Source organism: Rattus norvegicus, chromosome 3 (assembly GCF_021556685.1).
Source record: "Rattus norvegicus strain SHRSP/BbbUtx chromosome 3, alternate assembly SHRSP_T2T, whole genome shotgun sequence".
Classification (NCBI taxonomy): domain Eukaryota; kingdom Metazoa; phylum Chordata; class Mammalia; order Rodentia; family Muridae; genus Rattus; species Rattus norvegicus.
In genome coordinates this window covers 91,616,150-91,632,080 of record NC_141536.1, presented here as the reverse complement: position 1 = coordinate 91,632,080, position 15,931 = coordinate 91,616,150, and the positions used below count along the sequence as shown (strand labels likewise).

General features: G+C 35.1%; 1 protein-coding gene across 8 annotated transcripts in view; it reads left to right on the top strand.

The window, feature by feature from the left end:
- The window catches only part of Elp4 (elongator acetyltransferase complex subunit 4), a 222,973-nt gene that overhangs the window by 90,122 nt on the left and 116,920 nt on the right, over positions 1-15,931 (top strand). For all 8 annotated transcript variants that reach the window (XR_015683419.1, XR_015683418.1, XM_087654482.1 and 5 more), the window contains exons 6-7: positions 4,811-4,895; positions 9,664-9,852. Coding sequence is in view for 6 of the 8 variants with exons in the window: in XM_087654482.1 (XP_087510608.1) it covers positions 4,811-4,895; positions 9,664-9,852 (274 nt within the window). In the remaining 2 variants the exon portion in view is untranslated. The remainder of the gene's footprint in view (positions 1-4,810; positions 4,896-9,663; positions 9,853-15,931) is intronic.

Sequence of the window (15,931 nt, the reverse complement as noted above, 5' to 3'; positions counted from 1 at the left end):
CTTCAGGGTAATCCTAATGAAAATTTTAACTTGAAAATTACTTGTGAAAAGACTTCACAATCTCTGGAATCACATGCAAATTATATGCTAATAGAGCTTTAGCTCAGCAAAGTATTTTACACAATTAGTTGAGACTTGTATTGTGCCTATTGCCTTTTAAAAGTGTTTCTTACTAGTCATAGTTGAATCTTTATAACATACATGCAAATAGAACTTTGCAAAGATAAATTTTATTTTCCCATTGTCTTTCAAAAGAATGTCAAAATGTGCTTCATCTTTATTTTAATTAATTTTAATTATAGATGATAAATTTTTGAGAATGGCAATTCATAATTTTCTAAGCTTTTGTGTTTTTTTCTCAAATAATTTCTATCAGGTTGTGAAACACATATCTAAGTGACCACAGTTTATTTTTTTTTAATATGGAATAGATGGAATAGAGTTTATTTAGAGCATGGGGAGAGGAGTTGAGGAAAAAGTAGAGATAGAGAAAGTCAGGGGACAGAGGGAGAAGGGGAGGAGAGGAGAGGCCAGCCAGGATCAGGTGTGGGGGGGAGGGGAGATGGGGAGAGAAGGGACAGAAAAAGTAAGAGGAGGACAGTAAGAGCCAGGGTTTCTTTTTAAAATCCAAGCAGATTATTTTAAAGAGAAAAAACACTCTCGAACTATATAATTTTAAATCTTGGTAGACAAGAGAGATAGGAGAAAATTTAAAGAAGTTGTCTGTGTCACGCTTTGAGCTGAATTGTTGACACAGTAGAGCAGAGCTAGTGGTGCTCAGTTATGAACTTGTAAGCCCACACCGTTTATTATGAAAGTTTCCCTTATCTTATCACACTCCAAGTTAAGCTCAACCCAGGCACATTGGTGAAGATACCATGGTGCAGCTAAGTCTCTTCTTATAACCCCTCCCTGGAGTGCTTTATTTAATGTGAATGGAACCATATTCAAAATTCCTATAGTCATAGTAGAGTGTGTAAACCAAAGACCGTTTGTGTGCCTCATTCAGAGACCTTAATTAACATAGTGAAATTGAATGAGCAAATGATTACACTTTTAGACTATTTTCAAAGGAATTTTTGCTGTTGTTTTAGTTTATTTGTGTTGAGACATGCTCTCATTCTGTAGCCCAGGCTAGCTTGAAATTCACTGTGTAGACAAGACTGGCCTCAAACTCAGCAGGGGTCAGCCTGCCTCGGCCTCCCAAGTGCTGGGGTTAAAGTCATGCACCACCATGCCCAGCAAATATTTTCATTTTCCCTGCCATTTCTATCACTTAATGATATATAATCTTGGACAAGTCATGTATCCTATAATGAGTCTTAATTTTCCCCACCACAAAGTAAGGATAATGCCTGAACTTACTTCACAAGGTCATTGCGTGCATCAAAAGCTATGCCACTAGTCTCTTCGGTGTTTATCATGACCCATGAACTTCAGTAGCTGGTGTGACTAAAACCAGATACAGTTCTTAAACAGTCTACCAAGAGTTTGGCTTCTGTCTGTAAATTCATCATGTATCAACTACTTATTTTGACTCCATATACAACTTATTTTTCTAATTCATCTTTTTACAGACCAAAGAAATACCTTTTTAAAGACAAAAACCTTGTCTTTCTTCCATTGCTCAAGGTTTTTTTTTTCCTTGTGAAACTAAAGATAAGAACTTGGTATTTTTAGATTCAAAATTAGTTCCAGAGCTGCAGAGATGGCTGAGTGGTTAAGAGCACTTGTTGCTTTTCCAGAGGAACAGAATTTGATGCCAACACCTACATGGCACCTCATTTATAACTTCATTTCCAAGGAATCCAATGCTCATGTGCGGGCAAAACAGTTACAAATGTAAAATAAAAATAAATCTTAGAAATTAGTCTAAATAGCTGTATATTTTATATTTCTGTATATTGTGATAGCTTTAAGCAAATAGAACAAAGTGTAATCCATTTTAATATAAATATTCTTGAAAGTTACAAGAGCAAAGCAAAATAATATGTTATGATTCAAAATGAACAGCCTTTAAATATTTGAAATAGTCAAAACTTTGCTAAATGTTTGGAAACAAGAGCTGGGGATATTGCTCAGGGATAAGGTTGTCCTCTGAGCTTCACATACTTATTGTGACACACATCTGAACCACTTGAACATAACCCCTATACATATGGATTTAAAAATAGACAAACAGATCGTTTGGAAACAAAAATAACAAAGCCAGGGTCACATTTGTAGATGAATTTTTTTCTTCTCAATTCTCACCACTAGATACATAAGCACATTCTCTCTCTCTCTCTCTCTCTCTCTCTCTCTCTCTCTCTCACACACACACACACACACACACACACACACACTCACACACTCACACACACACACACACACTCACACACACACATACACACACAGAGCATAAGATTTCTCAACATAAAGAATCAATATTAAAACCAAATTTCCCATGGAAATAGAAGACACTTATTTTTTATCAATATTTATATATGTTTTTATAAATATTGAACAACAATGTGTGGTAACTAATACTGCGTAGTATTTTAAAGCACAAATCCCATTTTGAATGATTTTATCTTATTCATTCAGATGTTAATATTAGTTATTACTATGCACAAACATTTATTTGTAAGTTTCATGTTTGCAAAACCTTGTTTTCTAAATAATTCAAGAAATTTATCTTATTATTTAAAAAGTCCTAAGTGTATTGGATAACGAATTATTTTATGTTGATGTTAAATAAGGAAAGTGATTAAGATGTATTAAGTTTATGCTTTCGCCTTCATTCTCCAAAATGAAATACTGAATAAGATAAAGAAAAAAATGTAAAGAAAAAAGGGGAAAATGAGAGTAGGGCAAGGAAAAGAGGGAGGGAGCGAAAGAGGAAGAGTATATAAGAGAGCTTAATACCTCAAATTTGTATGGCCACAATGATTCAGTGGCAAAGAAAGATGATTTAAAAACAGGCAAAGGACCTGAGTAGATGTTATTCTAAAAAAAAAAAAAAAAAAAAAAAGGCATACAAGTAAGTAGACAATAGATCTATGCAGGAAATAAAATACCCTCAAACTCCATTATTCACTAGAGAAATATATATTAAAACCCCTATGAGATATTGCCTTACTAATGTTATAATTACTGTTACCAGCATGGTAAAGGGTGAGTATTGGGGAAAATGTAGAGAAAAAGAAGTCTTTGTTGGTAGTCTTTGTCACTGTTGGTAGATGTTGAAAACAGTATGTCAGTTCATCACAAAATTCAAAGTACATCTCTTGTATCTAATGAAGTTCTAAGGAAGTGAATTCCATCTATTAAAGGAATAGCTGTATTCCTTTTCATTAAGCAAGGATACAGAATCAACCTGTATTATCAACAGATAAGTGAAGAAAATGTTTATGATATACACATAAACATGTAGCAAAGTACTATGTTACCTTGGAAAAGAATCCTGTATTCTGTAATACGGATGAAAGTGGAGAACATTTAGAGGTACTGTTAATGCATTAGGAGGGAATGGCTATACATGTGCTTTCTTTCAACCCATAGTGAGATTCATCATATTAGTGGTGCAATATATTTCATAGTCTGGGATCTTGGAACAGACCAACACCCACTCCACCCCCATACAAAGCTAGTTGCCCCACATAGGAGTTGCATAGACTGCAGTGACACTGTAGTAGTGTGTGCTGACAACGGAGTAAGCCAGAGCAAGTAAGTGCCAAGGCAGGAGACTCTCAGAGCATTTGCCCTTACACAGCCTTATTTATGGATGTGTTCCTTATGTAAAAGTAGAAAACTATGCCCATGTAGCCCGAGTTGTCCTTGAAAGGGAGCAGTAATACATGAAACATACCATGCTGTGAGGCCTTTGTCTCCTGGAGTCACGTTTCTTTTCTACAGAAAATCTTTCCTTGTGTTAGCTCAGTTTTTGCAAGATAGAGGAGAGATTTGGAGTCAGGCAGCCGTTCAGGAGCGCACACATGTACAGAGATGTCCACGTATTTTTGCTGAATCAGCATCTATTGATGCTGCAGACTGAGCAGATGCGCCGCTGCACTTCCTTACTTCCCCCGTGAAGCAAGCCTCCATTTTCCTAACTTTCCCCGAGACAGCTTGTGACATTTTCAAGGGATATGTCTCAAATGTTCTTTTTAGTCCCAAGTGCACCTTAAAAATTCATTTGACTGTTTTCAAAGTAAGAGACAATGCTAGCGAGAAACAATTTAGGATGTCTTCTTAAATCCTGGCATTTAATTTTGTATCTTCTTTTAACAAAGGAAGTAGCTAAATTTAGTAAGGATTATGCTTTTGTTTGCCTTCATGTGTCCTAAAAGTCTAAATGATTGAGTTAATGTTGTTTTAGCAGTTTGTTGTAAGAAAATTAAAACTTTGATGGAAGATGAGCGCAGGTGATCAGGACATTGATCTGGGAGTGTGGGCATAGCAGTTCATTAACTATGTGTTAATTATGTATGATTACTCCTGAAAAGCTACGGTGGCTTCATCTTTTAGGTTACTTCATTAAATCATTAATTTTCTTGGAGGTAACTAAGCCTGACATAATTAAGTCATCTCAATATCCACAGATTTTTTTTTATCCTCTCATAATGTCAAAAACTAAGCAATTTACTCTAAGATGCTATAACTTACTCCTTTTTTACATACTGACTTCATATTTTAAATTGTTTAACATTGATTTTTTATATTTAAACATTCTAATAAATTTGTATTTTTATTTACTTAACATAAAGTAGACATTTTACTTTCTGTGGAATAGGCCCATTTATGTATTTTAACCACTTCTTACCAACAGCTTTTTGTCCTGTGGCTACATGAAGCTGCTTCAGTTCTTTCAGAACATCATTTATACTGAAGGATTTGATGGAGCTAATCCCCAGGTATGAGTATTTCCAGAGCTTTCTTTGGTCATGTATAGAGTGTTGTTTTCAAATCTCTGGGGCTTCAAGAAAAAAAAATCAATAATGTGAACCTATTTTCACAGGCGGGTGAATGAGTAGAGAGTATTCATATGTATTTAGAGTTTACTGGGTTCTCAGGATGCAAAATAGACACATGCTTTGCCAGGGCTAATTGTACTTAAATACCTCTTTTTACCTTCTGAGATTAGGAAGAAGTTGTTTTTTAAATTACTTCTCATATCAGAAGGTTCATATTTTTTATTTCAAATGTACATAATTTTGTCATTCAGATCTTAATTCTAAATTGCCATATGTGTAAGAATTCTCACAATATTTTATGCCTTGTCACATTACATTCTGAATTGTTTTATTGAATAAAAGATATATTTTTGTTATAGTTTATAGCACAACTGTTCTCTGCACCTCTAATTTTATACTTTCTCCAAATTCTCAATACTGAAGATGTTTTAGTTACTTCATTTTAAACAAATGAAGAAATTTTATTGTTAAAATTATGCCTATCAAAGATTCTCAGCGATATTAATTCTATTTGACACTAAAAGATGTATATTATTTTATTTTTATTGTATTATTTAAGGTTATTTTAACAAACATATCTTTGCTGCACAGTTATTCTTAATGAAGACAAGCTAGAAACTATTTTTTATCATTTTTATCTACAATTGCTGTTAACTCATAGATTTCTATTTTTATCAATTTACTTGCTATATTTAACAATTTCTTCATGACAAAATAAATAATTTTAAATTGATTTTGATCGCCCGTTTAACAGCAGGCTGAAATATTTATGTGTATCTGGAAAGTATTTAGAGATGACCTTTAATATCTTCCACAGTCTTTGTAGTGACCGCTGGTATTATTCATTCCTTATTACTGCAATTTTTGGTCCTAGCTATGATTTATGGGGCCATGTCTTCTTTTGGTGCCAGTGTGTGTCTGCAGAGGCAAATTGGTCCCTGACAGACACCTTTCCCCACTTGCGGTGGTAGCTATGGAAACAGGCATGTCATAACAGTTCCTATGGTGCAGTGTGCAGAGCTGCTGCTTTTGCAGGATGATGACACCTCTTCTGAAAGCAAGAAATTTATAAAATGCAAAAAAGTAACAGGAATCACTTTACTCATTTGCTAAGGAATATGTACATAAGTGTCTTTGCGATAAACCTAAAAATCCTTAGTAAGCAACCTTGTATTGAAACAAAATAAAGGTTATTCTTTCTTTATTTGGGTATGGAAAACAATACCACTTTCAAGAGACAATTGATTTATATTCTTTAAAATTAATAAAAAGGAAAATGAAGCACATTCAGTTCACTCATTATGCAAGTCTCTGTAACAGTTGATTTTTATATATATAAACTGGACAGAATTGAGGTAAAACATTTCTATTGTAAATACCAAAAATGCTTAAAATTACTTATACCAATAAGTCATTATAAAAATAAATTTCCTATGTATTAGAACTTATTAAATCCTGTAGTATATTACTTGTTACCCTCCCTGGTCTATTCATCTGTCTCAAAATCTGCAGATAAGTTCAGGAATAGCAAACAGTCCTTTAAGTAGTATTCTTGAGTCAAAATAATATTTTGACATTGAAGTAAATCCTACTTTTAAAGGGAAATTTTTATCAACTGTGTACTTTCAAATAAATTGAACTATTTGGATAGATTTAAAATATATTCTACAAGGAACAGACATTATCATTTTTTATAATCTATAAGTAACCTTGGTATTAAATTATGTAGCTCGTCTACAATTATATTTGAGTGCAAACATTTAAAACTTGCTTCATAATATCATTTGTTATTCATTTTTAAATGTCACTTATTTAAATTAAATTAAATATACCATAAACATGAATTTTGACCATTGTTTTTAACCTAACATACTAATTAAATGTTGGATATTCTTATGGGAATAAGTGTATTTATTGTGTAGCTACCAGGTGTATTTTGTATTTTATAAACTAACATCTAAGCTATCGGAAGAGAGTCTGCTTTTGTTTCTGCAGTTCCCATTATAATTATGAAAATATATTCTTTGTGTTGAAGTATTATGCTCATTCTTATTCTGATGTGTTGTATACCAAAGATTTAAAGATCTTATAATTCATTATTTAATTTCAAGTTTTTAATGTCTTCTATGTACATATGGTAGTATATATGCATAATATATATGTTGGAGTCACTAAGCATTTATAACTCCCTATTTCATGCCTAGTAGCATTTTGAAACATTTAGCAAGTCTTCCTGTTACAGTAGTTGTATCTGTGTTCAGACTGCTGTCTCCTGTCCTCCACATTGCGTTTTCATAGCGATACCCTATTTTTCTCTTAGTTGTTTACTTCAGTAAGGGTCTATTCTCTTGTCTTGGCAAGAGAGTGCTAGGACTTGAACCCAGGACCTTGCACATACTGGGTAAATGTGCCGTTGTGCCACTGAGCCATGTCTCCAGCTTTACTCACTATATTTCTCTATTGCTCTCTCTATTGAGAATCTGACTTAGGCCTGTTATCATGAGATAACAAGTTTAACAAAACAGACCTTACATTTTTACCATTTTATTTCTATTTAAGGTCTCAATAATAAAGAAAGGAAGTAACTTCTTACTTTTCACAGATATTGTACAAATTTGCCAGGAATATGTATATGTACTTCTTTTTTAAAATAATTGTAGTAAGACTTATAGTAATGTCCCTGAGTGCATGAGTGTGTGCACATGCGTGCGTGTGTGCATGTATATGTGAGTCTGGTGCTGTCAGAAGCCAGAAGAGGGCATCAGATCTCCTGGATTGCAGCTGGTTGTAAGCTACATATGCAGGTTCTGGGCACAGAAGTTGTGTCCCCTGCATTAGCAGCACAAACTCTAATCCACTGAATCTTTTATAATTCATGCTTCTAATATCTGTCCACACATGATTTTGCTTCATTTTCCTGGGCAATACATAAATTAAATGCTTTTCCTGGGTCAAGATTATAACATAGTACAAATAGATAAAACTTTACTAAATACTTTTTTCTCATCCTGGATATCTACATAACTGAGTATAACTACTATTTATATGTTGTATTTTATTATATTGTGTATTATACTTCATTAACCTAGGGATGATTTAAAGTATATAGGTACATATATGTAAGTTATATGAAATTACTTCAATGTTTGTATATAAAGGTCTGAAACATTCATAGATTTTGGAATCCAAAGAACTCCCTAAAATAAATGACCCTAGGGATACCAAGAAGTGATTTTGCATATGCAAAATCTAGCAGGGACTTCCCTGTCCGAACTCTTCATCTACTTTTTTCCCTCCCAAACTCCTTTTGTCCTCTTGGGCTTTCAAATGTTTAGTTTCATTAGCATTATCGCTCTGTCAATAACTTTTTTTTTAATGGGAATACAGAAATCCAGTCTTCTCAATTGGGAGAATAGATTTGCTAAATTGGGTAATAATAATTATTTAATAATTTTCAGTGCAATTATATAGGAACAATGAATGATTCATTTTAGCTACCTTTTCCTCAGAAAGCTAATTTAAACTGGCACATGTGAAATCACGGCTTTAAGAAAGAACATCTTATTTATTCTATCAGAAACGTAGTAATGATCTTCCAAATACTTGCATATTCCATGTTTTGTTAACACCTCTTTCATGTGCCCAGAAATATTGCTAGATTGCTAGAGAAAGCATTTACAAAACATTTGTTAAGTTAGAATAACCCAAACAGCAGAGCTTGTAAACACATATGTTGTCAAATACTGACAAGTATCCTTGCTTTAAAAAAAAAAAAGGTTTTAAAATGTTCTTTTCCAAGAAAAACATATTGAGCACCACTATTTTGACTATAATGTCAGTAATCTCTAAATGTCATCTGCTAACTTTTAAAATGTTGAACCTAGATTAAGTCAGTAAAAACAACTTCATGAAAAAAAAACTTAGAGACATAAACTATAGTTGTAAACACCTTTCCAAAAAAAGCTCACATAGCAGGTGACAGAAAGACAAGAAATACTGACTTCATAGTTTATTGGGGGTGCAGAATTTTATAGTTCTAAGAATGCATCTTTAAGGTTTTGAATGAACCATTTTCTCTGCTGTTGTGTCTGGCATCGCATTATTTGGGGATTTTGTTATTATTGTTGTTTGTTGTGTTTTGCTTGGTTTTTTTGGAGACAGAATCTCTATGCCGTTGACCTGGCTCTTGTTTATAGACTTCACTGTTTGAAATTACAGTGATCCTGTGTCTCTACTTCCCCAATGCTAGGAATACAGGCAGGCACCACACCACCTAGTGCCTCTGTTATTCTTACTGTCTCAGGCAGAATCCTACTAGCCACCTCAAATTTAGACAAAATTTAAACTTGTTTCTTGTCATGACCTTTGTATTTTCTAAAAATTAATTTTAAAAAGATCTCCGTTTGATAGACAGTGTTTTTGAAGTGTTCCTGGGCTGCCCTTGAACTCCTATTATACTTAGTTAATTTATCTGTACCAGTATCCTGAGTAGCTGGGACTGTTGGTGTACCAAACTGGCTTTGTCCTATTCTCTTTCATACTGTTGTCCTCTAAAGCATATCCTACATACTGTCTTCTTACTAAGATCGCATCCGTGTGTACTGATCTATTGTCCTCCGGATACTGTGAGTTTGATAAGAACTAGCAAATAAGAAGTGTTATATTGATAAGCAGCACCTATGTATTTACCACCTCCTCTGTCTTTTAGAAAAAACAGAAAAACATTTTAAGGATAGGAATTCAGAACCTTGGCTCACCATTATGGGGAGATGACATTTGCTGTAAAGAAAACAGTGACAACCATCACAGGCTTACCAAGTTCCTCTACATTCTCCGTGGCCTTCTAAGATCCTCACTGTCAGCCTGCATCATCACAATGCCAGCACAACTTGTCCAGGTAGGACCTATTGTTTTTCTTACCCACTGGGGAAATGGAAGAACAATGTGGCTTTCATTTTCTTTTCCTTCATTGCTAATGATATTGGCTGTCAATTTATGTGCTCATTCACTATTTGAATATCTTCTGTGTATCTTGTTCATTATTGTTTGTTAATCTCATCATCCATTTGTAAGGTTCTTTGTCTATATTTAGCTATGTGTTTTGCAATAATTTTCTTCCACCCTGTGACATCCCTTTTCTTAGTTCTTTGAAAATACAAAGTTTTTTTAATGTTCATCAATTTGATCTGTTCTAATCGGCCATTCCCCTTAGTCTTTGCTCTTATTGGTTTTGGCCTCTCAAGATTTTTTTCTAAATATTTTGTACCCTTTTTTTCCTTGTATATATGTACTCATTTATGAGTCAATATACTCCTCCTTTAATTTTTTACACAATTTTAATTTGTGTCTGTAAACACCTTCTGGTTTCTAAAATTTTAACAATTCATTAAGTAAACATGTAATAAAGTATGATGGTTCTCTTTTTACGATGTCACCCAGACTAACCTGGCCCTTGAGGCAGTCTTCCTATGTACTGGGTTATGGGTGTCAGTCATCATAAGCAGCAGCAACTGTATAGTGTAGCTGATGATGTATTCTTTGCCAAAGGACATTATCATCTCAAAGATGTGATTCCATGCAAGCTTAAATATCTCTTCTATATTAGTTGAGTGTCTTATATGAAGGCAAGGCCAGATCTTTGTACTTCATGTGGCATTATAATAACATAATATTAATGTGAGCAAAATCTTCTCTGCACAATGTCTGGCTTTTCTACATAGATAATCTGTAAATGTGAGTTGGATGAATATTGATTCTCACTTTGAAAATTATTTCTAACTTCTAATTGTTAAAACTACAAATATGTTTTTGTCTTAATATACGTGGACCACCCTAACAAATAATAAATATATTAAAATATCATTGAGTTATATTAGTATATATAATAATGCAACATATCTCAAAGTTATGACTAAAAATTGAGGCATAAATAAAAAGAGAATTTCTACCAGTTGGCCAGTAGAATTTATTTTTAATAATCATGATACGTTAATTCAGTTTTTCTTTACAGGCTTGTAACAAGTAGTTTTTAAACATATTTTTATTATGTTAACAAAAATATTATATCATTTTATTTTATTCTCATAATGATCTTAAATTTGTATAAATATTATAGGAAAACTCCTTTTTGTCATAGTGTTAGACATACTACATGTGCTTATATCGTTCCCATTGTTCATCATGTTATTGTAAACTAAATATTTCAATAGTAGCTTGGTTGCCCATGGTGAGCTTGTTGACTTGATGATAGCTCTGAAGCTACAGATGAAAGTTCAGCTCTTCATACCTGCCCTGCAGCTGCTTCTAAGGCCCTGGCATCTCAGAGCCTCTATGTCAGGGGGCCTTTACCACACCCCGTGAGACGATTATTTCTAATCTCTGCTTCCCAAGGTAGTCTAGTTAATAAGTGGCGAGGCTTCTGTTTTCCTCAGTTCTAGCCCCTTCCGTCTTTATAGTTATATCACACAGCTCCTCAGCCATCACAAAACTCTGCAACTTAGCTCTTGTCTAACACTGCCATTATTTAGTATTTTAAGGAGAAAATTATCGTTGCAAAGTCCTTGACACATTAGAGTGTGTGAAAGATTAGGCAAAAAGTTCCATTCTTGACAAAGGACAAATATATGGATGTATGCTCTCTTCTGCAAAATTGCAAGTAAAAAAAAACAGTTGTAAAATAACAAGTTGTGTACATAATTTATGTTTATTCTAAAACTAAAAACAATTAAGGAAAAACAAAATGGAGACTGTTTAAAGCTGTCTGTAGGTGATTGTTGTTTTATAAAGGTCCTACCACTGTGATGCCTCTGACAGATTCCTCTACCTAGCATTTCACGGGACAACAGTGATGCTCTCCGGTGTTGTCAGGTCATCCTTTCTATGGCACAAGTCACATGGCAGAATAGCAAGGACATGGAGCCAAGTTTAGAGATCTTAAAGCCTTTTGTGTATGCACAATATTGTTTAAACTTATGCTTTGTAATATATCGAGAGAGACTACTTTGAACTAAAAATGACAAGATTTAAATCAGGCAGGCGATGTGTTTAAAGCTAAGCAGCATGGCATGGTCTCAGAATGGGAAGTGTTGTTAGTAAAACTGCCAGCCACCTTCCAATAGGGTAGTGAAGTCTGTTTGTAATCCTAGCCCTGGTAAGGAGGACCAATGGAGCCTCAAACTTGCTGCAAGCTCCAGGTCTCAGCAGACACGGGAGGTCACGGTGACAGAGTAGCACCCGAAGCTGGCCTCGAGCCTCTGCACAGGAGACATGGAGACAGGTGTGTGTGCACACAAACGCATAGTCTAGAAACATAAATACACAAAATAGAAAGATCGAGTTTGTTTCCTAGAAATGTGGGTGGTGGTTATTGTAGGCCAGATGTAGTCCTAAGCTCCATTTCGATAGTAATTGATGTAATCCTTACACTATGTGCGGATGCTGGTATCTTCCCTCAAGATACCCAGCAGAAGTTAGACCTGAGCAGTGCCTCTAGTTGCTGCTCTCTTAGCCACCATGCTGTGCTGCTTATCCCATAGAGATACTGACATGGAGTCAGAGTAGGGAAAGATGAAAACAAAGCAGCATCTGATGATAAAAAGAAATGTCTTTGGAGGCTATAATGCTTGATAAATTACTTGGTCTCAATTAACTGTCTCAGTCTTGGGTCCTTCATCTATAAAAATGAAGCAAAAAATAATTCAGAAGATGAAAAATACACATAGTAGACATTCAGTACATGTTAGCAGTCATCATCAATGATGGACAGACAGTAGACATTCAGTACATGTTAGCGATCATCATCAATACTGGACACACAGTAGGCATTCAGTGCATGTTAGCAGTCATCATCAATGCTCGACACACAATAGGCATTCAGTGCATGTTAGCAGTCATCATCAATGCTGGACACACAGTAGACATTCAGTACATGTTAGCAGTCATCATCAATGCTGGACACACAGTAGGCATTCAGTATGTGTTAGCAGTCATCGTCAATGCTGGACACACAGTAGGCATTCAGTACGTGTTAGCAGTCATCATCAATGCTAGATACACAGTAGGCATTCAGTATGTGTTAGCAGTCATCATCAATGCTAGACACACAGTAGGCATTCAGTATGTGTTAGCAGTCATCATCAATGCTGGACACACAGTAGGCATGCAGTACGTGTTAGCAGTCATCAGTGCTGGGTACTACTTCAGAGACCCTCAGAATCACAACAGAGAGATCTGTCAAAAATGAAAATGTTTGGTGTGTCTCTGCAATAGAAGAACTGAGAGAGCAGATGAGAGGGAAACACCTGTATGGCGTGCTACACACTCTGGCTACCATTCCTAACAGCAAAGGGAGAATAAAGATCTTCAGTTTCCTGACCCTTCTCATGAAAAACATATAGCAATGTTCTCTCATGGATTGGGTTTAGGACAGACCAGGAAGCACAGATACATGCTTGGTTTTGTGCAGCATAAACTACACAAGACTCCTAACAGTTTTCTCACCATGACCAGTACTGTTTCTGGACTCTCTGAGTCAGGGTTTAAATGGCAATTGTGGGAATAAGGGCAATTTCACATGCTCACTGATTCATTCATTCATTCATTCATTCATTCAAATACAGTAGGCATCATGATAGGTATCTACAGATAAAACATGACAAAGTCACCATCTCAGGGATGTTAAAGATAAGATAAAACAAAAACAGTGTGAGTGCTGGTGGTTTGGCTTTTGTTTGTTTGTTTTCTTTTGTTTTTTAATGGTGGTAGGTGATAGGGTGCCTTTTTGGTGGTGGTGGTGGTGGTGGTGGTGGTGGTGGTGGTGGTGGTGGTGGTAGTGGTGGTGGTGGTGGTTATTAAACTGGGTGTGTTGAAGTATTTTTTCTGGGTGTGGTGTGTGTGTGTGTGTGTGTGTGTGTGTGTGTGTGTGTGTGTGTGTGTGTTATGTATATTTAAGCTTTGGTGTTGATAATTGTTTCTGTCAGGAAAAAGAAATTATTTCATATCCTTAGAAATTTTGTCATATAATTAAGCATCTTTAAATTAGCATAAGACTAAGGGTATATAAAATATTTTTCTCTCTTGGATTGGTAAAACAACCAATCAGTGTTCTTGTCTTAGTTATTAGCATTCTGTCAGACTTGTACAGTAATGATTAGTTACCCTTTATTGTACTTTTGGCATGCTTCCCATGTTTAATTTCATTGTAGGGAAGGAACACATAGTTAAGGAAATTGCAAAAGAGGGGGAGAAGTTAAAATAAGGAAAATAATAGATTCAAAACTGATTTTAACTTATTGTTGTAATGATACTTATAAGCAAAGTGAACAAGGGTGATTTTAAAGTTTTTATTTGAAGTATTTTATGTTCTTACATAAAGTCTTACAACTTTAAACTTGAAATGTTTTATTTGATTTGATTTAAGGTTATTTCTACAATAATACAATAGCAGCTGACAAGTGTGCTTTAAAGTAAATGTATAAAAATTAGTTCTAAGTGTCTGTCTAAAAGGACTAAAGCTGTTTAGGGGGCACATTTGGAATGTCTTCAGACAGACATGTAGTTTTAAGCAGTTTTCCCTATAAAATGGTAGTATTATTACACATAACTCTCTTGCTAGAATATAGTTTAGTATCCGCCCAGAAACCCTGCCCTAAAATATATTTGAAGATGGCTCCCATGACTGTGGTTCTTTTACACACTGAACTGTGGGGTACAGTGTGACTAGGGGCAGAGCCACCGTCAGCCCTGGTATCCCAGCATTACTCAGTTCCCACATCCCTGCTGAGTAGTTGTTCCACTCGCCAAGAAGCCTGTTAAAGAGCCCCTGAGAGCATGTGTACAGCCCTCCATGTTAATAGTTAATTGGTGAGGATGGCAAGATGAGAGGACAGCCGAGCATGTGGTCTCACAGACTCGGGCAGTAGACAGGCCTCAGTGATAATAACAGCAGATGCTCAAGTTCTCACAGCTTAACTGTCCCAAATCTCGTTGAAGCAATGTTACCATGAACTGAAGAAAAAAAGCTTATATCTAAGAAAGGGAACTATGCCCTCTTCATTTCTTCTGCGTGTTAAATTACAAGAATGTTTTAACTTTACATCTTTGTGTAAATCTCTACACGAGTGGTTAGTATCCTCCGAGTACATTGAGCTCTCTTCTCTGGTCCTGCTTACTATTGGGAACAAATGACTCTCCCCTGTGATGCCATTTAGTGATGTTATTCTGGCATAGTGACTATAAGGTATTTTAGAATAGGACATTTTAATTTCCATATCCAGTCAGATATGACAACATCATTGCTTTCTGATCTGTAAGTAGCAACTGTCTTAACTATTGGTGAGATTTGTTATCTATCTCAAAATTTTGTAAACTTTTTATACCTTTTATTTTCAATCTCAATGGCAATATATTCTTGTGAAAAATGAGAATCATCAACATTTCTTTCAGGAAATAAAAGCTTAGTTTTGTGCCTAAATAGAGTTTTGTCAGTAAAATGGAAAGAAAATAGACTTTCTATCCCTTGTACACTTCGCATACAGCCCATGATAACTTACCCTTGATTCACATTTTCATATAGATTAAAAGCACTTTAATCTATATAAAACTGTAAGGAAATAAACACTGACACACTTAGTGTTAAAATGGGAGGTTATTCTGTCCCTTTCCCATAGCTTTCCTTCCAGAGAGCATTTGCTCCATTTTTTACTGTTCATGTTTTATCAGTGCTTCATAATCTACACTGTCTAAAGGACTCCTCAACAGACAGCTAAAATGTTCCTTTACCTGTGATAATGCAGGAATGAAAATGCCTTGCATTTGCTTAAGAAATGTCACTGAGTGCCCGAGTTGGTTAAACTTTCTTTTCCAGGCCAGATTGCAAGTGTGAAGGTAGACCGCAGCATGTTTTTTGTTTACTGTCATCGGAAGCTGGCAGTGATGTCTGCACTCAGGATTTTTATCACAGACCCCCTATCTTCCAA